General features: G+C 31.2%; 2 protein-coding genes across 2 annotated transcripts; one reads left to right on the forward strand and one right to left on the reverse strand.

The window, feature by feature from the left end:
* Window positions 1-3,826: 3,826 nt before the first annotated feature.
* LOC25491795 (transcription factor bHLH80) lies at window positions 3,827-8,138 on the reverse strand. Its single transcript, XM_013599819.3, has 5 exons — window positions 7,676-8,138; window positions 7,094-7,216; window positions 6,915-6,980; window positions 4,364-4,432; window positions 3,827-4,251 (listed from the first exon to the last, which is right to left on the reverse strand). Exons 1-5 carry the CDS (start codon window positions 7,952-7,954, stop codon window positions 4,204-4,206), a joined length of 585 nt encoding a protein of 194 aa, XP_013455273.1. The 5' UTR covers window positions 7,955-8,138; the 3' UTR covers window positions 3,827-4,203.
* Window positions 8,139-14,318: 6,180 nt separating this feature from the next.
* On the forward strand, window positions 14,319-18,176 carry LOC25491797 (protein NRT1/ PTR FAMILY 5.10). The gene is made up of 4 exons (XM_013599822.3): window positions 14,319-14,641; window positions 15,265-15,482; window positions 15,615-16,126; window positions 17,227-18,176. The coding sequence occupies exons 1-4, from the start codon at window positions 14,515-14,517 to the stop codon at window positions 18,047-18,049; spliced, it is 1,680 nt and encodes a 559-aa protein (XP_013455276.1). The 5' UTR covers window positions 14,319-14,514; the 3' UTR covers window positions 18,050-18,176.
* The last annotated feature ends 6,798 nt before the right edge of the window (window positions 18,177-24,974 follow it).

Consider the following 24,974-nt stretch of genomic DNA (forward strand, 5'->3'; position numbering starts at 1 on the left):
TATTGATTTATGAGGGTGCAGGACGTGGTGGGTGGGCTACTAGGGTGAGTACTAGAGTTGTTAAAACAGGCTAGTCCGTATGGCTGGTCCGTTAAGCTCGAATAATTATAGGAATACTGCTTTTCATTCGGCACTTTTCACTCGCGCTCTGCAGCCATCCCAAAAATATCCTTGCGTTAGTTAACTAACGCAAGTGTAAAATTATGTGTTACTTAACTAACGCAACATGACTTAAGTCACACACAAAACTTGATAATAGAACTGTCCATTGAAACATTTTGAAAATGCAAAAACAAAACTTGCGTGTTAATTTCAGCGTGAGTTAACTCACACAGCGTGACTTAAGTCACGCAAGTGTAAAAAATCGGTTTTTACACGTGCATGACTTAAGTCACGCTGCGTTAGTTAAGTAACGCATAATTTTACACTTGCGTTAGTTAACTAACGCAAGGGCATTTTTGGGAGGGCTGCAGGGCACAAGTGAAAAGTGCTGGGTGAAGAGCAGTATTCTAATTATAGGACTTCGACCTTAAATATTGAACCAAAATTTTAATAGCGTTTTTTTGCCCGGCCATAAAAATCTTGATATCCTTTTGGGCTAGCCTGTATGGACCGTGGATAGCCCGCATAAAAAAACCTAGATATTATATATATTTTATAATATATATAAAAATAATAAAAATTTGTATTTACTCATTTCGCTAATTATAATTTTAAAGATCGGATATATAAATATCTATAACCAGAACATACGTAATTTATTTAAAATTGTTTTCCACACCATTTTAGTTTGCGACGTTTCTACAAAAATATTTACAAAATTTTGTTTGTGCTAGAAATTATTTAAACATATTAAAAATATTGATCGTAAGAAATTTTATATGAATATTTTATAGTACTTTTTTATTTAAATCTTTTTTATTACAGGTCGGCCCGTTTAGCCCACGATCCTTGTAGGGCTGGGCTCCGATAGCATTTTCAAGTCCGTATTTCAATCGGGCTTTTTGACCCGATCTGATAAAGCTCAAAGTCCGTTAGAACCGGTCCTAAACGGGTCGGGTAGTGAGCATGACCATGATTATATGTCCTCATAAGTATCAAAGTTCTCATAATATACTTAATTGGCTCCTTAGTTTTTAATTATGATGAAAGTGACAAGTGATGATCCGATATGTATATAGTGTTCGTTAGTTTGTTTGGGAATTTCGTTGTATCTTTTGGCATGATCTTTGGATTGTTGTTCATTGGATTGCATTTTTAGCTTGATTGATGGCTATATATTAAGATAATACACCAGCATCACAACACCTTATAAAATCCACAAAAAAATATCTTTGTATTTTGTATATATTTTCTATGTTTACGTACATTCTCTTCGATATACTTTACGTGTCTTTATATTTTAATTTATTCACAATTTTTTTTTTGAAGGACTTTTTATTTATTCACAATTTTATAAACAATAATTTAGGTTTGTCACATAAATTTCACCAATGAAAGGACAGGAGTCTCAACTACAACTTTTTTTTTCTTTCTATTATTCAGCAATACTTTTCTCTTTTCGAATATTTCCATTGTCTCTATTGAAAGGTAATATATATAATTAAACTTTAGAAAGAAAAATATTGACCTCTAATTATCATCAAAAGTTTCATGTGAGATTTTCACTAAGGTTAAGTGAATTAAAAAGATATGCAAAACGTATTGATGTATGTAAGAGGCATTTACAATAATTCTTAAATTTATAATGACTTTTTCCAACTCTATAAATACAGAAGGCTATTAAATTGCACTTAACAATGCATGGATTTTTGCTTATAAAGTGATCGACAAATTTTTTAATTATTATTCGCAAAGGAGAAAAAATATGGCTGAAATTCTCAAATTTATTCATGCTTTAGTCATCTTTCTTTCTTTAATTGGTCTTGTAATCAGTGGCAGTAAGTTATTTTTTTCATCTATTTTAAATTATTTTCTTTATTATACCCATAATCATTCATCTTTTTTTATTTTTTTTATTATTAATCTTTAATTCTTATTTGAAATCACAGATCATACATATTGGTGTGTTACTACTGATGATTGTGCTACTAATATATGTCGCTCTGGTTTAACTGAGGAATGTTGGGTCTTTCGATGTATTTGTAAATATGAGACAAAATAAGTTGAAAATTAATTATATGATATTTCTAAGTGTATAATTTTCCTGTAAGTTATGACAGGGGTACTTAAAGAATAAATATAATAAATGCTAGTAAATTCCCTAATGTTGTTTGGGTTAGACATATATAAGATTTTTGTTCACTACATGTTTATAGTACTTCTTAAACATTATTAAAAGTATAAAAAAAAAAATTGCCTCTTAGACCAAAAAAAAAAAGTTAAAAAAAAAAAATTGTTTACATCTGGTGTTGGGTTTTCGTGAGATAGGCATAAAAAATCTAAATCTCTAAGCGCAATAAACTCATTGTCATGAATTTTGTAAGCACAAATTTTCACGGTATGGATTTATGTGTTTACCTCTTAATGCGCAGAGGAGGATAGAAATCACCAATGCTAACATAGTGTCTCTACTCGGTCCACGCCAACGGTTGTTTAGGAATATTTTGGTGCTAGCTTATAGCTAGCATAAATAATTTTAGGTTTACATACATATATACTCTCTACCTTTTACCATAATGGGATTTTAAAATGCAAATTCAATCACCTTTTATTTAATTAAATCATTAGTTAATAATACAATTTCCTAATTAAATATCTACTTTCCATAATCACTTGAGTTGATCTGATGGTATTGACTTGAAACATTGGATTGTGCTTCTCTTTAGGGGATCAGGTTCGATTCTCACCAATATATGTGTTAATTGTCTCTTCATCTAAATATCTTAGGTCCAATTATTTATTTTGCTATTTTTTTTTTGTTGAGCTAGTTGTTTATTTCGCTATTCTCAAGCATACATGCGATCACTAATGAAGCCAATAACTTATATCGGTCCATTTCGACGTGGGCACACATATTTCACGTATCACTTTATCGAAACGCCCAAGACATAACTCATATCATGTGTGAGGAATGAATCATATCTACATCATTCATAACCCTCTAAACGGTTTATTTTGATATAGTACCTACCATTATGATTCTCCTGCCAAAGACAATGTTTGATGGCCTTAAAGTTTACAACTCTCCAAGTTGGGATTATAATGACTTCAAGTCAAAGACACTCACATGGAAGGGAAATAGTGGTCATACAAACAGATATATCCCAACAAAAAAAAAAAATCTCTTTAACTGAATCGTTACGAATGATCATGAATCAATGATCGATAGTTACCTCTTGAAATGTTGAGGAAACTAAATGAAAGATGGATCACGGACGTCGAAAGGCAACGCTTCTACTCAGTCCTTGCAAGTACAAATCGGAACACGGTGTTAGCCGTTATATGAGAAGCAAGTATCAAATTATTTAAGTATGTATTCCTCATATAATAACTACTTTGTTTTTCATTTATTTCGGTCTAAATTTGTTTCCATACGCCAATATGTCAATAGTAGAAGAGAGGTGCTATGTCAAGCGAGAGATTGTATAACGAACGACTCGCGAAATGAAATACAGTATAACTAATAAACAATTAAAATAGTACTTGGCCGCAAAAAACGGCGTTGCCTTTCCTATACTATTTTGATATGGCAGTTAGTCAAACAATTTTATAAAATCTAATGGACAAAAAACTTCCAATACATTCGCATAATTCCACGAACTTTCATTTCGCTTCATCTAGCATTTCCGATAGTAGAAAATTCCGAACTTCTAGCAAAAATGACTAAAACCCAAATGCAAAATTTGATCATCTATATGGCGGCAATTTGCATAAACTTCTGATCATTTGAAGAATTTTACATATGACTAATGACTAATTATATCTCAGCAAAAACAAATCTCAAGAAGCTACTGAATTATATTAGCAGATTTGTGTTTTGAGTTGTACAACACTGTAACTATGTCTATAAAAAAACTATAACACACTAGCTAAGAACTCTATTTGAAGTGGATTCCTCATGAAATTGATAATGGCACCCCCAGCATGTATTTGTTGCAGAATAATGTGACACAAACTTCACTCTCTGAGTTAAGGTTAATCTTCATCAAAACACCAAAATTATGATAATTCAAAAGAGAATATGCAAACGGAATCATCCATTTACTCGGGAATTGTGCATTTACATCTCCTTTGTTGTTCTGATAGTTCCTGTGATGTATCGATTCATGCAAGATCAGTCAACAACTTAGTGTGTGACAAAATGCAGAGAGTACTGAATACTAAATCACAAGCATAAATTTAGTCACACAGAAAAGAATACCTCAATTTGATTTTGTAGAAACTTGACATAAGCTACCGCTTCATCTAACATCTCTGCAGTATTTGTTTGCTACAAGAACAAAAGAAACTAACAAATTAAACAACTGCGAACTAACTTGCACGCAAAAATGAAATGACAAACTAAGCTCTAGAGGCATAACATTATTGTTTCGATGTAACTCAAATAAGCGCTTATATCATACAACATTAAAACAGAATTGGTCACACTATTTTCTCACTCTAACTCCCTACCACGTCATATTATTTCCCTGGCCATACACGCAAAAACAGTCACATGTCCAGGTATGGATCCGTCTTTTCGATTTACCGCAGGAGTATTGACTGCCCGAAACATTGATGGAAATCACCAATGGAGTTGGTACACCGTTGTTGACAGATGAGGCTACCAAGAAACGAGCATTCGGTCATTATGCACGAATTTTGGTTGATATTGATCTTTCCAAGCATATTTTTGAGGAGGTGATGGTGGAGCGTGAGGGATATGCATTCTATGTACCTGTAGTTTATGAACGATTACCAGAATTTTGCTCCAACTGCTATACTATTGGGCATTTTGTTGCCCTTTGTAATAAATTACATCCAAATCCTAAGGACGACAAGCCCAAATCGGAAAAAGAAGGGGAATTTTTCCAAGCAGCCCATCACCATTCATGATGATCAGCCCCCTCATGATCCTCCCAGGGATACAGAGATGCCAACATCAAATACACTTAAGGATGTTACTACAAAGCATAATACAAACAAACGATCAGAGGAAGTGCCTGTTGCTAATGATGATGATGAGCAAGATACAAACAAACAGTCACAAGAAGTGCCTGTGCAGTTACAAAATTCTGCTCCTGCTATTGATGATGATGATGCGAAGGAAAACAGGAAGGTTATGGAAGATGATACTCATAACAATAATGATACTGATGTCCCTGAAGCTAATCATACTTCTTCGGATAGCATAAATTCGGAAGCGGTATCATCAATCCAAGTCCATTCTGTGCATTCAACGGGCCCTATTTTGAAGAAGGTTGCGACGGATGATACTGAGAAAATTCAAAAGGCTTGGGCAGCAGGTGACGGCTCAACTTCTAATGATAAGGAGGACGGGTTTACTCCTTTTATAACAAAGAACGGTAAGAAAACGCAGGTAAAATTAGATCGTGCATCTGGGACACATAACACCCGTTCTAGGGGTCATATTCCATCAAGTTCCCAATGAAGTTCCTTTTCTGGAATCTTTGTTTTACTCATAATCCAAATTTCAGGGAAGGAAAACCTTGGGTCATGACTGTCATGATTTTTCTTGGTGGGATACCCTCCCACAGGTTCTTTATGGAAACTTTTACAGGGATCATTGTAATCTCCTGAATTTCTGTTTTTGTTCATTTTCTTTTTTTTTCCTTTCCTTTTTATGTTTGGGGTGACGGCCTAGTCCCCCCCTTTTTGTATTTTATTTTCCCCATTTTTGTTTAATAATATATATGAGTGCTTGACATAGGATTATAGGTTCTAAGGAGTGTCAACCTGGTTGGGATGTCTTACAGCATCTTTGATGTCATTACACTCTTGATTCAGCAAAAAATTAAATAACATCACTCTCTTCCTAATCAACTCTGGTTAGCCAGTTTACTACTTGGTCCGACATTCTCATTTGAGATCCTAACAGAAACTGCCACATTGAACAGCTACTAACTTGCCGGATAAAATGAAATGACAAACTGAGCTGACCTAAAGATATTACACAACTGTTTCTAACTCAATCATTAATGTTAAGTTTTCTAATGAACTTATACATTGCAAAAGGAACCTGAATAAGAAGTATACAAGGGGATTAAAACCTAAGGATTTGTAGTTAAGTTGGACTTAAATTAGTGCATACATTATGGCATTTTTCGGATTGCCGATTTATTCAAATAGTAAAGAACGTCAGTTTTCTACTCCAAACACAATATCAAATTGACGGAATCGGATTAGGTGCAGCCGTATAACCGTATGCAGTCAGCACATAAGAACCGTCAAATCAAAATCAGATGGTTCAGATCTCAAGACTGTTTTTAATTTTAGTTTAATATAAAATTCTGAGGTTCAAATCTGGACAGTGAGGTCTTGATCAGACGGCCTCGAGCATGCCAACTGCACTACTACACTGGTTTCAATTGCACCGAAACCTGGTCCCAACTTTACTATTGATTAAAGGAACTGTTAAGGAAAATTTAATATCTCCGCAATTGAAACTTTCTAAACTTGTTTCCTTAACCAGTGTCATTATGTCAATAATTAGAAAATAATTAACTTCAAAGTCAAAGATTTACCGATCATAAAATACAACACACATTGATTCATAGAGGAATTAAATTATCATTGCAATATCTTTCCAAGTAAATTTCGATCAAAACCTCATATGTAATAAAAGAAAAGGAAGCTTCTGTTTTAACAAATCATACTGTATGTTAAATAATATCTTGAACTAAATCATTTGTCTGGTAATCAAAAAACATAAAAACAAACAAGTTATAGTGCTTTAAGATGAAAAGCAAAACCTTATCCATATTTGGCACAAGTTCTTGAAGTTTTCTTATGCGATCACTAATACGAGTCCTCCGAACCTACATAACAACAAGAAACTCAAAAACTGAAAAAGTTCACCCAATTTGGATTAAACAAATAACTAAGCAAATCCCAAATTAGTATTAGCATTAAGACAAGTACAAAGAGTTACCCTTTCAGCAATACTCCTTGGATGAGTAGCAAATCCACGCTTTGCCCGAATCTTACAAGGAACTGAATCCTCTAAAATCTTGTCCATTTTAAGGTCAATTGCTATACCACTATCCTCAACTCCCTTTAAACACGCAAAAATTCAGAACATGTTAACTCAATAATAGTCGATACGTTGCAAGAGTCGTCAAATTAGGCTAAGAACAACTTTACAAATGAGTTCGAGTTCAACATCATATTTTTATCCAAAACATTAAATATCATGTATATTTTGTTAAACATTCACATTTCCAACTAATATTGGATTACTATACTAATTCACATTTGACGCACCAACAACACCTTCATCCAATCTATCAAATCACATGTCAATATAATTTTGCAATAATCCAAAAATATCTACATGTTAATATATGATTGAATGCATGTGTAAAAACCTTTTAGACAGACAGACACTACACACGAAAAGGAATGTAATCTCTGGAACCCTATTTATAAAAAACTGATGTATCGGGTTCAAAATTTGTATCAGATACATCAATTTACGAGGTAATTAATAAGAATAATAAAGTAAAAAAATTACCTGAGTGAAAGGATTATTAGCAACATTGGCAGAAGTAGGAGTAAGTGGTGAAGAGTAATAGTCAGATAAATATGGATGAGACTCAGGAGTTGAAGGTCCAGGTCCAGGTCCAGCAGCAACGTTGTTATTAGAAAGCAGTTGAGTAAAACTTAAGCTGTGATCTTGTTGTCTTTCATCAACTTCATCTTCTTCTTTAAGAATAAACGATTCTAACCAACTCGCCGGAGTTGAGTTAAACCGTGTCAAACCACCACCACCACCACCAGAAACAGGTTGCATCCCTAAAAATAGTAACAGGTATATTACTTAGATTGTGTCTTTTTTGTGTTTGTTTGTTTTCCAGAAATAGCACTTTGTTTATTATTCTATTTGTATTCGATGTGCTATGTTTAGGATAAGATGATAACCACGTTCACCGCCGTTTTCTTTCCCAATTTGCATCTTTCTTTGTCTCTCAATTTCTAATCTCAGCCGCACATGTCACTCACTTTTATTTTTGGGATTGACACCAACGGGAGTCTCCACACGCCAACCATTCCTTCCTCACACGGAATTTTACCACCATTTTTTTTTTAATCGGTATCTTCTGCACGCAACTGCGAACATTTATCCCTTAACATTGTATCATTCGAATGGCCGTGCATTGTAGGAAATAGGCAACAAGCTCTTCTTAAAATTTTTAACATTGCTGCATGCTTAACGCTGGATTCGAAAACATTGGTTAAGCTAAAAGAAATTTGTTCCATCTCATATAAGTGTTCTCAGATCCATCACCTTTTTATTTTTAAATTTTTTTTTTTGTATAATTTTCTCTTTTATATTTTCATTATATTTTTACTTCATTTTCTATTGTTTTGATTTTTGTATAATATCTAATTTTCTTTATAAATTTATGATTGTCACGTAAGTTATTACACAAATAGTTGCTCAAATAACACAATTCTTTTATTTTTATAAAAATGTATTCTCTCCGTCCTTAATTATACAACAAAGCTTATTAATTAAATTTAAGAAATATTTAATACTTTATATTTTAAATTATTAATTAATGAACTCGATAAACAACGACTTGTTTAATAGAATTTGAGTTTTATTTCTTAATGGAATAATTCATGATTTACCCATCTTCACATGATAACGAAACGGTTTAACAAAAAAATTTGCCATAAAAATTAGGAAGTATACTACAAACAAGAAAATAATACACAAAAAAATAACGAGAAAGTCTAATATAATCACAACCTCAAATAAAATAAAAAATTAGACACACTTATATAAAATGAAAGAATTAAAATAAAAATAAATCAGTCAAATCAATTAATATCATTTAATTTATTCTCATTTAAATTTTTTTATATTTTGTGAGTATGCCCAAATCATTTTGATTTAGGGTTGTTCTAAAACTTTATCTAAAATCAGAGGACTTGCAAGCTTCATGATACATCTAAAATAAATTTCAACAATCATAACATAAAATTTGCTAACAATAATAAGAAGGGTTAATTGTGTTTTAGGTCCCTATAAAAAGGCGCGTTTCCAACATTAGTCCCTATTTAAATTTTATTAAATATTTGGTCCTCGACGTTTTTTTCCGTTAGCAAAATAGGTCCTCGCTGTTAATTGTTGTTGATTGAGCAAACGGAAGCACGTGTGGATGCCACATCTGATTTTTTTTGTTGGGTTAAATATGTTTTTAATCCCTATAAAATTGAGGCATTTTAAGTTTAGTCCTTACTTAATTTTAATAGTTGTTTTAGTCCTTACAAAAATACTATGCATTCAATATTAGTATCTGCTCAATTCAAATTTGTTTAATTTATTCTTAAACGCTTAAGTTTTTTAACAATTTTTTGTAGATGTGTTAGGAACATTATTAAAAGTTCCGCCGCAAAATTTGATTTATATGTCCATATTTTATTACTTTTATCTTTAACTTTTATTGTTTTCAAAAATTCATATTTAATTCGTTTCATGTTAAAAAATTCTAAATTTTATTAATTGAACCTTTCGTAGTGTTCTAAACTTGTCTCAAAAAATTCGTTCAAAATTTTAAGAGTTTAAGGATAATTAAACAAACTTTGTTTTAGTAGGGACTAAAATTAGAAGTAATTTTGTCTTTGTAGGGACTAAAAAAACTACTAAAATTAGTTATATTTCATCATGAAAATATATTTTTGACTAGTAATTATTCCAAAAAAAACTATCAATTCGGCAACAAAACCACTCATGTCTGACAATGCAAAAGAAGTCATCGATAAGATAGTGAAAATCGTGATATTTTTGGCATTGGGATAGCCATTCCGCTCATTTCGTCAAGATAAAGAAGACGTAGTCTATCATAACAAAAGATGTTGACCAAAAGATGTTGAAGCGGCATAGACTATTTGAGTAGAACCTAATATCATTAACCAGGAGCAAAATATTGAATGAGCGTAGGAAAATAATTCCATATTACTTCGAACCAACCCATATGCTCCCATTTCATGCAAAACTAATTGCAGTATACAAGATGCCTACAGATCAACCAAAGAGTAATGCTTAACACATCTACAAAAAATTGTTAAAAAACTTAAGAGTTTAAGCATAAATTAAACAAATTTGAATTGAGCAAAGACTAATACTGAGTGCATAGTATTTTTGTAAGGACTAAAACAACTATTAAAATTAAGTAAGGACTAAACTTAAAATGCCTTAATTTTATAGGGACTAAAAACAAATTTAACCCAACAAAAAAAGTGAGATGTGACATCTACGTGTGCTTCACCGTTTGCTCAATCATCAACAATTAACAGCGAGGACCTATTTCGCTAACGGAAAAAAATGTTGGGGACCAAAAATTTAAGTAGAGACTAATTTTGAAAACGCGCCTATTATAGGGACCTAAATCATAATTAACCCTAATAAGAATAACAACAACATTTTTATTACTCAAAAAAAAAAAAAAAAAAGAACAACCGTTTTAAAAATATAGTATAAGATAATGCAATCAGATTGAACAAAGCAATTATTACATCTATTTCTCATTTGAACTTCTCCTGTCGGATAGTTAAGAGAAATAAGGGAGAGAGGCTAAAAAGTTGTGTGCTCTACACAAAATTCTTCTTATAACTGACGAGAAATAGAAAAGAGATGGGATGCTTTTTCTGTATTCCTATTTTACCATGCATTCCTTTTTCATTCAATTAATTTTATATGCTTTTATTATACTGTAATTTTTTTTCCAACGGATTTTGTTAGTAAAATATAGAGTTTGTCGTTATTTCGCAACTGTTTAATATTTTACAAAACATTTACGGGTTATTACACTTTTTTTGGGGGAAATACTACACTTTTTATTGATAAAAATACTTAAATTTATATAATATATATGTTCTATTTAAAATAAATAGTTAAATTATTTAACTGAATTTAAACAAAAGAATCAAATTAGTTTGAATAGAAATGTTATTTTAACATAGGAACATTATAGTACTTTTAAATATAAACAACACTTCTCTCTTCTCTATTTCTCTCATTTCTCTTTTATACCAAACAATTCATCAAATCTACTCTATTTCTCCCTTTTTCTCTCTTCTCAAACTCTCTTACCTATTTCTCTCTTCACAACTTCTCTTCTTAACCAAACACACCATAAATGATAAACATCATACATAACCATTGGAAGTGTACTCCTTCTTATATTTGTAAGAGATGTGTTATTTGAAAATCTATTTATATTACAACTTTTGTGACACTTAAAATTTTATAAAGAAAATAAATTATTGACACAAAAATCAAAGCAATAGAGAGAAAGTAAAAATTCAATGTGAATATGAAAAGAAAATTCTCAAAAAATAATTGTTCAAATATTATTTATCTATTTGTAAATAGAGAACAGAGCATGTTACATCGCTCAAGTTAAGATAAGTTTGAAGTAGACTTGTGTAAAAAAATGATTGATAAATCTAAAACCAATACCAAAATCAAAACCCATTGATAAATCTAAAGATAGCTTTGGCCTTCAACCCACTCATATATGACATGATAATCAATACTGATACAATGCATTATTTGTCCTGCTTGGTAATTCTCTAGAAGTCGTAAATATTTGGCTTAAACATGTTTCAAAACCTTATAAAATTAAAAGTTTTTAAGTTTAGTCCTTACAAAAATTTTATTGTTTTTTAGTCTTTATTTATATTTTATAGGGACTATTTTGCAGGACTAAAAGTATACATTTTTGTAATTTTTTTTTAAAATAGAGACTATTCTTACAAACTACAAAATTTTGAAGAAATAAAATTACGATAAAAATTTTATAGGACTAAAATTGAAAACTTACAATTTTGTAGTGATTAAAAACATATTTAACCTTAAATATCATCGATATATGAAATTTTGTAAACAAAAACAATTGCTACATAAAAGACATGTGAAACTACATTTTCCCCTTATATATCTTTCATTGAATTGAGTTGCTTGATTGAAAAAAGAAGAGAAATGTCTCAATAAACATTTTTAATTGTCTTTAAAAAGTGATATGTCCTACTCCTACATCAGAATTCAACGCTCAATTCAGTGTTTGAAAGAGGTGGAATGTGTGCAAAAATTGGATAAATGAAAGTGTACTTTGAGCATGATATTGGGTCACGCTTATACAGTGATTGATGTTGGTAACTGCCTTCGGATTTTGCTGCGTGAATCCTGGAAGCAGTTAGAGATGATTCTGGCGGTTAGGATTGATTCTAACGCACTAACGTGCGGTGATACGCACGGGGCTTCGAGTGAACCATCGCAGTGAACATGGGCCTTGGCTTTATTGGACCATTCACATTAGACTTTATGCAAACAATATTTAATTCGTTACATATTAAAAAATATGATTTTTGTTAAAATAGTTTTTAATAAGTTTTTTAACATGTCTGTAAAAAAATTTAAATTTAAAATATAATTAAACAAATTTTAATTGAATAGAAGTAAAACTTTCTTACCTACAAGTCCTAGCTCAACTGGCAAAATACCGAAATTGTTAGGCAGGATGCCATGATCGGGGTTCGAACCCCGTACCTCCACTTATGTGTGTAAGTTTATAATGACTTTGTTATTATTATTATTTTTTTAAACAAGATGCTATAGCATCAATTCATTAGAAGAAGAAAAAAGAGTACAAGAAAGAAAAGGGGGACCGAACCAAAACCTTTTCAAAAGGTGCAGAATCTAAAGTTGGGCATTCCCAACCTATTTCTAGTGTACTCTCCTCTAATGGATTCAGGAATGAAATCAGACCAAAATAAATCAAAAGAAGACATTTGAAGACCAATATTAGCAAGGCCATCCGCACAACTATTGCCTTCCCTGTAAATATGGGACACCACAAAACGCATACTTCTTAATCTAGCCATACAATTTTTCCAAAAAAAAAAGTAAAACTTCCTTAAAAAAATTTTGTGGCCCGAAAGCCGGGGTCGGACTTGGACAAATATTTTTGAGCTTGTTTATCTTACGGGCCTTTTTGACCCGACCCGCAAAAATCTGAGTCCGTCATGGGCTGGCCCGTCACGGATCGGGTAGCCCGTTTTGACAACTCTAGTGGTAGGGGTTTGAAACCCGAACCTTACATTCATATACTATACATTGTTCATACCAACCAGGGGTGGCAAAATGGATGGATTGGATGGATATAGATTTGGATCCTAATGGATGGATCTAAAAAGGTCCATTAGTCCAATACAATCCACTATTTTTTTTTCTTAAAAAAAACCATCCAGTCCATCCAATTAGAATAAAGTCCATCCACAATATTAATAAGCTGTTTTGCATAAATAAGCTGTTTCGGATAAGTTGTTTTTGAAAATGAGATCATAATAAGTTGTTTTGCATAAATAAGCTGTTTTGCATGAATAAACTATTTTTGAAAATGAGATCATAATAAGTTGTTTTGCATAAATAAGCTGTTTTGCATGAATAAGCTGTTTTTGAAAATGAGATCATAATAAGCTGTTTGGCATAAATAAGCTGTTTGGAATAAGTTATTTTGCATAAATAAGTTGTTTCAAATAAGTTGCATAAATAAGCTATTTTTTTAAAAAAATATTGTAATAAGCTGTTTTGCATTAATAAGATGTTTTGAATAAGTTTTTTTTTAAAAATAGATCCTAATAAGCTCTTTTGCATAAATAAGCTATTTTTTTTATAAAAGAAAAGATCGTAATAAGTTATTTTGCATAAAAAATTATTCGTTTTGGTATTTTATTTTATGAAATTAAAAAAAGTGGGAGAGAGATGATTTAATTATTAAAAAAAATAATTTAGTTAAAAAAAATAAGGTGATTATCAAAAATATAATTATTTGAATAAAAAAGATTAATATTTTTTGAAGTTATCCATTGGACTTTTTTAATTTAAAGTGGTGATCCATTGAATTTTTAAAATAAGGTGGATGGATCAAATCCATCCATAGTTTTTAATGGATGGATCAAATCCAATCCATTAACAAATTTTTTTGTTTGATGGATGAATTGGATGGATTTTGTATTGGATGGATATGGATCTCATGGATCTATAAGAATCAAAACATATTATTCTTTTACAACGATAAAAAAACAAAATCCTTTATATTTATAAACATAAAAAACTTATTTAATCATTTAAAAACTATCTTTCAATACCTAACAAGAAAAAAATCAAAAACTTCTCAATAAAAGAGAGTTCAACATTCTTACTGATTCACCTTAATAAAGAAAGAATGAGACGGATCAAAGTCGTGTTTGTGGCTCAAAATTCTTCAAATTAGATAAATGCACACATAAACAAACTCTTCTTTCATGAAAAAGAAGTGAATTATTGAATAGGTTTCATTGATGGCAGAATCCAACGAAGTGTTGTTAGAACCTCAGTTAGCTCTTGTTGATGGCGTCGTTGACTGCAAAGGACAGCAGGCAGTTAGGTCCAAAACTGGTTATTGGAGATCCGCTTGGTTTATCATTGGTACACAATTTCATATCTCTATGCAAAACTGATTTTTAATATTGTTCGTAAATGTTAACATTACAATTACAATGTAAGTGAGAATGTGTTTTTGATTTTCTTACTGAGTAAACCACCAAATTGATCATGTCTCTATAAATTACTTTTAAATTAGTCTCCGACTCTATAGTATTTCAATCTAATCTCTGTCACATGACATGACGGATGCATGGTAACTGAGAGACTTAACTGAGAAACGTTTGACAAATATAGATACTGTTTTGAAATATTAGTAGAGTTGAGGACTAATTTGAGAGTGAGTAGGCTTACAGAGAGATAAGGACCAATTTGGTAGTTTACTTATTTTCAATATCATTTTACTTATTAAATCTTTCATTTTAAATAAATTTTATATAGGCTTAAATTAATTGTTTTACTCATTAACTCTCTCGTAGATGTAGCAGGTATTTGGGTTGACAAAAGTTGATGAATTTGGATTAAGTATAAATTTTGAACTGAATATGTCAATTTTTGTTGACCAAACTATTTCTTTAATTTAAGACAGGAGCGAGGCCATGTTAATTTTTTTATTTTTTTTTAAATGTGATATTAGAATTGAAATGAGTTATGAATGTTTTGTATAGGTGTGGAAGTGGCAGAGAGGGTATCATATTATGGGATTCAAGGGAACTTGATATCATATCTAACAGGACCACTCAAACAAAGCACTGCAACTGCTGCTGAGAATGTGAATATTTGGGCTGGAGTTGCTTCTCTCCTTCCTCTCTTTGGTGCTTTTGTTGCTGATTCTTTTCTTGGACGCTATCGCACAATCATACTCGCTTCTCTCATTTATATCTTGGTCAGTATTGTTGTTACTTAATATGACGTCCAAAGACTTGAATTTTTCTTCTTCTGTACATACTAGTATTAGATAGACAGATAGCTCTATTGGTTTATTGTTTTGATGTTGGTGGCTTAATATAATTTACAGGGACTAGGCTTGTTAACATTATCAGCTATGCTTCCTTCTCTCACATCCTGTTCTCCTGAGTCACAAGTAATCTTATTTTTCATCTCACTTTATCTAGTAGCCATAGGACAAGGTGGACATAAACCTTGTGTTCAAGCTTTCGGGGCGGATCAATTCGACGAAAAACATCCTAAGGAGCATAGAGCTAGAAGCTCTTTCTTTAATTGGTGGTATTTTACTATGATTGCAGGTTGCACATCAATACTTACAATCTTGAACTATATACAAGATAACATTAGTTGGGTTCTTGGATTTGGAATCCCTTGTGTTGTAATGATCATTGCTTTGATTGTTTTTTGGCTTGGAACAAGGACATATAGGTTTAGCATTAAGGATAATGACAAGAGTCCCTTTCTTAGAATTGGTCGTGTATTTGTCACAGCTATAAGAAATTGGCGAAAGACCTTATCAACAACGGATTTTGAAGAAGAATGTGATGGACTACTTCTCCGTCAAAGTTCTGAACAATTCAAGTAAGAATAACAATGCTAATTTATTCAATTTTACAATATCCATTCATTTCAAATCAATTTGTGTCACCACCGAACCAAACACACTTGTTTTTCAATGTTATGCATATTAAGTTCAATCTTATTAGTAGCATTCTATGATGAAATATTATAGTCATGTGTTGCATTGCATTAATAAATTGTATTTAATCCACTATGATAGAATCTTGAGCGTGAGAGACTAGATTCCACCCGGATAAAATCATTGGTTCTTATCCATATAATCAATGGATTTGTTTGTCATCTCTTGGTTATAAATAACACGGTTGAGAGTAATTTCTTTCAAGCAATTCTTTTTTTTTTTTTTGGAGTACTTCTTTCAAGCAATTCTAATCATCTCATTCAACTAGTTTCAAATCTTTAAGTGTTTACTTATTCACTCAATCTACCTAGCTTCTTTATTCTTCTCTGATAATTGCATGTTCTTACGTAGTTATTTCTTTTAAATCATAGATTGTTAGAATCAACTTTTAAAAAAATATATTTTCTTTTAACACACTGTCATTATTGTGGCTTGAGAGGCTTGGAATAGAATAATACTTGGGTCACCACCAAAAAAAGAATAATACTTGGTGAGGTGAGGTTGTAAATTTGAGGAAAGGTTTTTTGCTAAAATACACTATCAACTCCCTTTGTATATATCCATGTGGTTAGTTAAACCTCTTCTATGTTGATTGCTTTAGAGTTCAATTAGTGTTTGGAATTGAATCTTTTGTCTATGTGTATTTTCTTGTATTGATTCATCTGCTTATTTCAATGTATTGGTTCATCTACAATTATAGTACATTATTAATGGTTCATCCTAGGTAAAGCTCAACAAAGAAAAAAGTAAATTGGCAGAAAGATTGATTATTTGAAATTTGATAGAATTAGAAAATTTGGTTACAATGAGTATTGGATACCTTTTATATAGTTATCATGACAAACTAATAAATCTTAACTAACTTACAATTAATATTGACCAGCTTATAACTACATATAACCAACTCCAACTAATTCTAACAAAGTAAAACCTTGAAAGATTATGGCTATTTTGACTTAGCTTGTAATTTCTACATTCGCAGCTTCCTTAACAAGGCATTGCTAACACCAAAGGGATCCAAAGAAGATGAAACTTGTAGCCTTAGTGAGGTGGAAGAAGCAAAGGCTGTACTAAGGTTGGTTCCAATTTGGGCTACAACTTTGGTTTATGGTATTATCTTTGCTCAAGTTTTTACATTCTTTACCAAGCAAGGGAGTTCTATGCAGAGAACAATATTTCCTGGATTTGACATACCTCCCGCTTCGCTTCAATCGATTAACGGGCTTGCAATTCTTCTCTTCAGCCCTATCTATGACCGCATATTCGTGCCGCTAGCAAGAGCTATCACCGGAAAACCCTCTGGCATCACAATGCTTCAAAGAATTGGCACTGGAATTTTTATATCGATAATCACGGTAACATTTGCAGCCTTTGTTGAGATGAAAAGACTAAAAATAGCACAAGAATATGGTATTGTTGATGATCCTAATGCAACTGTACCAATGAGTATATGGTGGTTGGTTCCTCAATACTTTTTGTTTGGAGTTTCAGAGGTTTTTACTATGGTTGGTCTTCAGGAATTTTTCTATGATCAAGTCCCAAATGAACTAAGAAGCATGGGACTTGCACTCTATTTGAGTATTGTTGGTGTTGGAAGCTTTCTTAGTGGCTTTCTCATTTCATTGATAGAACATTTTAGTGGCAAAGATGGACATGAAACTTGGTTTTGTGACAATATCAATAAGGCACATTTTGATTACTTTTATTGGTTGCTTGCTGGATTAAGTTTGATGGGGTTTACTTTGTTCGTTTACTTTGCAAAATCTTACATTTATAATCACAAAGGCAGTGTCACACAAGGATAGTCATTGATTAGTTTTTCTATTGTATATTTTTGTATAGAAGAGCAGTTTGGTATGTATGAAACGATAATGGATGACAATAGAGAGCAAGTTTAATGGTATTATGATTGATAAGCTTGTGATAATATCATATATTTCTTGCAATACCAGATAAATTATTGATTTGTATGGTAGAATAAATTTATGATGATGCTCTAAACAACATCAAAAAGGATACATTATTGAATTTTTTTATTTAACATATCAAATTCAAAATAACATCAAAGAGGATAAATCATGGAATTATTTTTATTTAACATATTAAAATCGAAATTGGAGAGGAATGTTTAGCCAAGAAAGATACATATAACTTGTTTCGTTTGAGCTTATCAAAAATAGCTTATACAAATAAAAAACATTTTATGTTAATTTATAAATTTTAACTAACGAAAATTGTATCTTCATAATTTGTTTTCCATAAACTACATCAACAAAGCTTATAAATAATACCAAAAAATTCATTTATTTGTATAAATTGTTTTACATAAGCTTAAAATAAGCCTTTATCCAAACGGTGTGATAGTCCACGCTATAAAAGCGAAATCACTAATGTAGTCACATGGCTGTCTTAAATAAATCGGAGGCATTGCTAATTTTAAAAATGGGACCCTAATTAAAAGAATCGTCAAAACACAAAAAGAGCAATATCTTGTTTAATAAAAATTGTTATTTAGGTATCCGGCATTTGATCTGAGACACTCTAAAGTGACCAAAATATCCCAACGACAGTTAACAACTGTTTGCTGGTGTACGGTAGTTAACTACCACTCCAAGTATGACATTTATTAATTGTCGTTCCAGACATACCTCCATATCAGGCATCTCACTTCTACTGCACACCATTCACTCACCACCTCCCATACCTCATTCCATCAAGAAGTTGTTTTTTGTTTTTATTGCATAAAATGTGTCTCAAATAATTGAAGAATTATTGATAGAAGGTATCTACACTGATTTGACTTCAATAAACATGTATTGGATAATTTGTCTTTCATAAATATATGTCTTTTATATTTTATATGGAGGACAAAACATCGACAATTTATGTTGATAATATTGCACCACATTTTATATAAATTAATGTATTCGGTTAATCTACAATTCATTTTATCGTTTCTTTAATTTCATTTCAGTATGATATTTTCTCTTGTATCTACTTCTGTCAAGTGAATCATGTCTCGGGATGAGAAACTTGAATGTCATGTCTAATATGAAGCTTTCAAAAGGACGTTTAAAGTTTATTTTTTAACCCCCACCGATGAGGTGGATGAGTTGAAGACAATTAAACCAATACTTTGTTCATCTTGGTGAAAATTAAACCACGTCTCATGTCTTTGTACAGTTACCGTGAATAGATCTAGAAAATGATAACGGCAAAAAGACTATTGTTTATCATCTTGAGATGTTTAAAGATGATGGCAATGTAGTATCCATGTTTTTCTAGATGGTTGAAAATAATAAGATATATCTTTGAGTTTGTTTGAACTACAAGTTTCCAAATTGACAATAGAGATTTTGTGTAATGTGAGTGTTAAGTTATTGGTGAGGTTTAATTTGGGAAAGGTTAGTTTTTTCCCACCATGGGAAAGTTAGTTTTTGACCATTAGATTAAATAGGGAACACAATGTTATTATGGTCTCTCAGCACTAGATCTTTCCCACATCATCTTCCACCACCACCTTTCTCCCCCTACCTTTGTGTCTTTTCCTCTTGAAGCAAAGCAACCTCTAACCATAATAATTGTGGCTTCTAGAGTAACAGTTACACGATCTCACACCTCCATTTTTCTTTAATTCCACACTTATACAATACCATTAAACTTATATGTGGTTTCTATATCAATGTTAAAAGAATAATCTTTTATCTTAGTCTTCATCCTTATACTCACAAAATCCATAACCTTTTGGTTTCCTAGTTTCTCTATCAATAACTAGGATTAAAAACACCTTTTTTTAACATAAACAAATGAAAAAACCAGCAGATCTGAAAGTTAATTCCAAAAAAATCAGAACATATGACTGTTAATCTTTTTCATCTTAATACAAAATATCTAGCTACTAATTAACCAAAATAACTCATTTTTCAACAGTATATGAGATCTTTGGAAGCATCAGCTGCGGCAATTGGGAAGAAAGAGTGGGGAACAAGTAGACCCATGAAGGAACATGGAACATGGAATACAAATGAACAAATCAAATAGTATAATCAAGTAGTATAATCGAACATGGTGAAAAATCAAATCCAAAACCATAAAATAAGAGAGAGATAAGAATTTAAAAAAATCCAAAACCATATCAATCTTAGATCAAATAATCAAATTATCACAAAATGTAGAAAGAGTGAGGGAGATCTATGTGTTAAACATGATGGTGGTGGTGGTTATAATGGTACTGTTGGAAGAGAGAGAGGAGAGGAGGAGGAGTTAGAGAGAGAAAGTGAGAAATCGGTTATTGTGAGGTTGAAGAGAAAGGGAGAACAATATAGTATTGAGGGAGTATGATATGACTGTACTCTTCATTTAATCTAATGGTTGAAATTTGCTTTCCCATGGTGGGAAAAAACTAGTCTTTTCCAAATTAAATGCCACCTAAGTTATTTGAGGTGATGTTGTGTAATGTTGTCAATTTTCGTAATGTTTGATTGTTGAATTTCAATTGTTTGTGTATTGTTAATGTAATGCTAAATTGGTGTAATGTTATTTATTATGAATGATGATATTTTGTTGTTGGAGTATAAATGATAATTATTGTTGTTGATAGGGCCGTCCCCGTGAAATAGGAGGCTCGACTCTCTTTTTAAAATAGGCCCCTAGTAAAATAAAACATAACTTTTTTGTGTAGCTAAATTTCATTAAAAAAAATCAGAATCAGAAAAAGTTCTAAACATGAAAGGAATTAAAAAAAAATTAAGTGAAAGAGGTGAAATTTATCTAACGGTGTTGTTTGGATTTGTCACTCATCTGTTGTGGAAAAGGGTAAAACGGATGGTTTATTCGAAGAAAAAAATGATTGTTGTGATTCTTTCAATGAAATAACTTTCCAAATTGACTGATTAAGTGATTATAAAAATTAGGGGTGGTTTGATAGGATCCGATTTATGTAAAAAAAAGGAGAACTAGAGTCTAGAAAAAAACTCAAACGTGTACTAAAGAAAGAAAAGAATATAATATATATATTTTTTATTTAAGTGGGGGGTGGGTATTAGATTTAATTTTTCGTTAGAGGCTCGTAGCATTTGAAGGCCCGGCCTGGTTGAGCACCTTGCACACCCTCAAAACCGGATCTGGTTGTTGAATTGATGTATTCCTCGTTGAATGATGTTTAAGACTAACATATGTCTAGACATGGATTGCATGTATCTCTGGAACTGATAGTTAACTATATAGTTGCTAACGTAAACCAACAAAAGATATTTAACGGCTGGAGTATTTTCATCAATTTATGGTGCCTGAGAGCAAATGATAGATGCCTAAAGAGTTTTTCTAATTACATTCTGTTCAATCCTGGTTGCACCCTAAAATGATAAAATTATCCTTTCATAAAATTTAATTTTCAAAAAGCATCTTCCTTTTTTCTTGGTTACACCCTAAAATCCCTCTTCAGTTTAAGTAGCTCATGTAAACTTAGTTTTACTAGGTCATGTAAACTGAGTTTAAGTGTACATACTTAAACTCAGTTTAAGTTGGTTATGTAAACCGAGTTTAAGTGTACATTTAAAATTTCAACTTTGTTCAATGATTCTACGTTATATCAGTCTAAGTAGATCATGTAAACTTAGTTTAAGTAGCTCATGTAAACTGAGTTTAAGTATACATACTTAAACTCAGTTTAAGTAGGTCATGAAAACTCAGTTTAAGTAGGTAATGTAAACCGAGTTTAAGTGTACATCTAAAAGTTCAACCTTGTTCAATGATTATACGTAATATCAATTTAAGTATGTACATGTAAACTTAGTTTAAGTAGGTCATGTAAACTCAGTTTAAGTGGACATACTTAAACTCAGTTTAAGTAGGTCATGTAAACTGAGTTTAAGTGTACATTTAAAAGTTCAACATTATTCAATGATTCTATGTAATATCAGTTTAAGTAGGTCATGTAAACTAAGTTTAAATGTACATACTTAAATTCACTTTAAGTAGACCATGTAAACTTAGTTTAAGTAGCTCATGTAAACTAAGTTTAAGTATACATACGTAAACTCAGTTTAAGTAGGTCATGTAAACTTAGTTTAAGTAGCTCATGTAAACTAAGTTTAAGCGTACATCTAAAAGTTCAACCTTGTTCAATGATTATACGTAATATCAGTTTAAGTATGTACATGTAAACTTAATTTAAGTAGGTCATGTAAACTGAGTTTAAGTGTACATACTTAAACTCATTTTAAGTAGGTTATGTAAACTAAGTTTAAGTAGATTATGTAAACTAAGTTTACATGAACCTACTTAAACTGAATTTAAGTTAACCTCAACAATGTAAAATTGAAACTGTCGTACAGTGCATCTGAACAAGAAGAAGACAATTGAAACCAGCGTTATTGAAAAAGAAGAAAAAATTCACTTATTTATATGCAATCGAGTATGAATGAAAAATGTTTTGATTCACTCTTTAATCTTCTATAGAGATTAATTGAACATCAGGATTGTTTGATCGTTGATGGGTGAAAGAGAGTGGAATTTTAGAGTGAAAATGAATGAAATCAAAATTTTAAGAAAATTTATATAAAAAGACAATTTTGGTATTATCAAAAAATTTTAAAAAAAATTGGGTGTAACCAGAAATATATAGGATGTGAATAGAAAAACTCATGCCTAAAGAGCAATTTTCTTGTTTAAATTGTAAATAACATCAAACATAAAAAACAATGTTTTCTATTACATCGGGAATACATGATTTTGGGATGCATTTTTACTTTCAATTATACCATTAAATAAATTTGTCTATAAGATTGCTATATTGTTGATGTTATTAAAAATGGTTAAATTAGTTTTTGGTCCCTATAAATATAGTCAGTTTTGTTTTTAGTCCTCATGAAAAAAAGTGACATGTTTTGGCCCTTTAAATTTTTCCAGCACATGCTTTTGGTCCTTGTAAAATTAAAATTTATTTAATTATGCTTAAAATTTTTACTTAAAAAAAGGGTTTAAATAAGTTTTTCATCCCTATAAATATAGCGAATTTTGATTTTAGTCTCTAAAAAATTAAACTTAATGTTTTCATCCTCACAATATTTTGTTTTTGGTCCTTAATGACCACATTATGTTCATGTGAGTGTCAAGATTGTAACACTTTTATGTTCAAATTGTATCTATATTATGTTTGTTTATTATGTTCAACCTTTATATATTTATATTATGTTCAACCTTTATATATTTATATTATTTCATTACATGTTTAAAAAAATAATTTTTTTTATAAAAGTGTTTCTTATAATGTTCTTAACATGTTTGTAATCATTCAAAATTTAGAAGTTCAAGCATAATTAAATTTTTTTTAATTTAATAAGGACTAAACTGCGTGCTGAATATCTTTATAGGGATAAAAGCTTGTCAGTTTTTTTACGAGGACTAAAAACAAAATTTGTTATATTATAGAGATCAAAAACTTATTTAACTCTTATAAAGATAATAATTTATGTCCTCGTTAGCTTAAGTCAATTGGTAGGACAATGCATAATATATGCAAGGTCTGGGGGTTCAAACTCCGGTCACCACAAAAAAAAAAAAGATAATAATTTATATCATATTTTCTAGGCTAAAATGTGGTTTTGGTCCCTGCAAATATGCCCCGTTTTGATTTTAGTCCCTATAATTTTTTTTGTTGTTTTTGGTCCCTGCAAATATGCCTCGTTTTGATTTTGGTCCCTGACCCCACTTTTGTGATGATTTTCATACGTGGCACATGATGACTGAACCCATTTATTAGAAAAATAGCCTCTGCAAAATCTTTTGATTTTTAAAAAGTTCTCTGCAAAATATTTTGTTTTTGAAAATAGTCATAGGGACTATTTTCAAAAACAAAATTTTTGCAGGGACCAAAAACATCAAATTTTTTTACAGGGACTAAAATCAAAACGAGACATATTTGCAGGGACCAAAACCATATTTTAGCCTATTTTCTATATAGTTCGTTACAATATGAAAAAACAAAATCAAATTTTTTTTTTAAGAAGTCAAAGAAGTTCACCTAAATTGATATCGATGAGAATCAAATCTAAGACCTTGAGAGAATCATACTCCAAGTCCCAAGCCAACACCCCAAAGTCAATCTAAGTGGGTTAAATTCAAAATAATTATAGTCAACATTTCATAAATACTACTATTGGTAATCTATATACATTCTCTCTTTCAAAGGAAAGAAAGGCAAACGCAACCGAATACGTCATTTTGGTAGAGGTGACACCAAAAATCTCAAATAATGACATTCGGTAGGTGTTGGTTTTGTAGGTGGAGTCCATGACCAAAACAGTGGGAAAAGTGTGAAGCATATCAATTGAATCCGGATGAGCAAAGAATAAGTCTTCAAGAGTGGTTTCCTCGCTATTTGCTCTTGTAAAATAGACATATTGATTCTTCTCCAACTTTGAAATCAAGTATTGCAACTCCGTCTTGTCCTCTCTTTTCCCCTTGAGCCATCTAGTTCGCGCATTATACACTTGCTTGATGAGTGTCAATTTTTCTTTGTTTTTTCACTTCAAATCCGTGAGACTATTCCTAGGCTTTTCCAAGCTCTTTGTCATGTCGATAACTCTTTGCTTCTCCTCCCCTTTTAGTCGACTCGCAAGAAGGTGGCCGGATAATTTGGCGCCAAGTCATGGTTGTGAATTCCACAAAGCATTGCAATCCACCAATCTTGTTTTTTTTTTCCTTCCAAAGAAGCATTTAAAAGTTATG

This window comes from Medicago truncatula, chromosome 4 (assembly GCF_003473485.1).
Source record: "Medicago truncatula cultivar Jemalong A17 chromosome 4, MtrunA17r5.0-ANR, whole genome shotgun sequence".
Lineage (NCBI taxonomy): Eukaryota > Viridiplantae > Streptophyta > Magnoliopsida > Fabales > Fabaceae > Medicago > Medicago truncatula.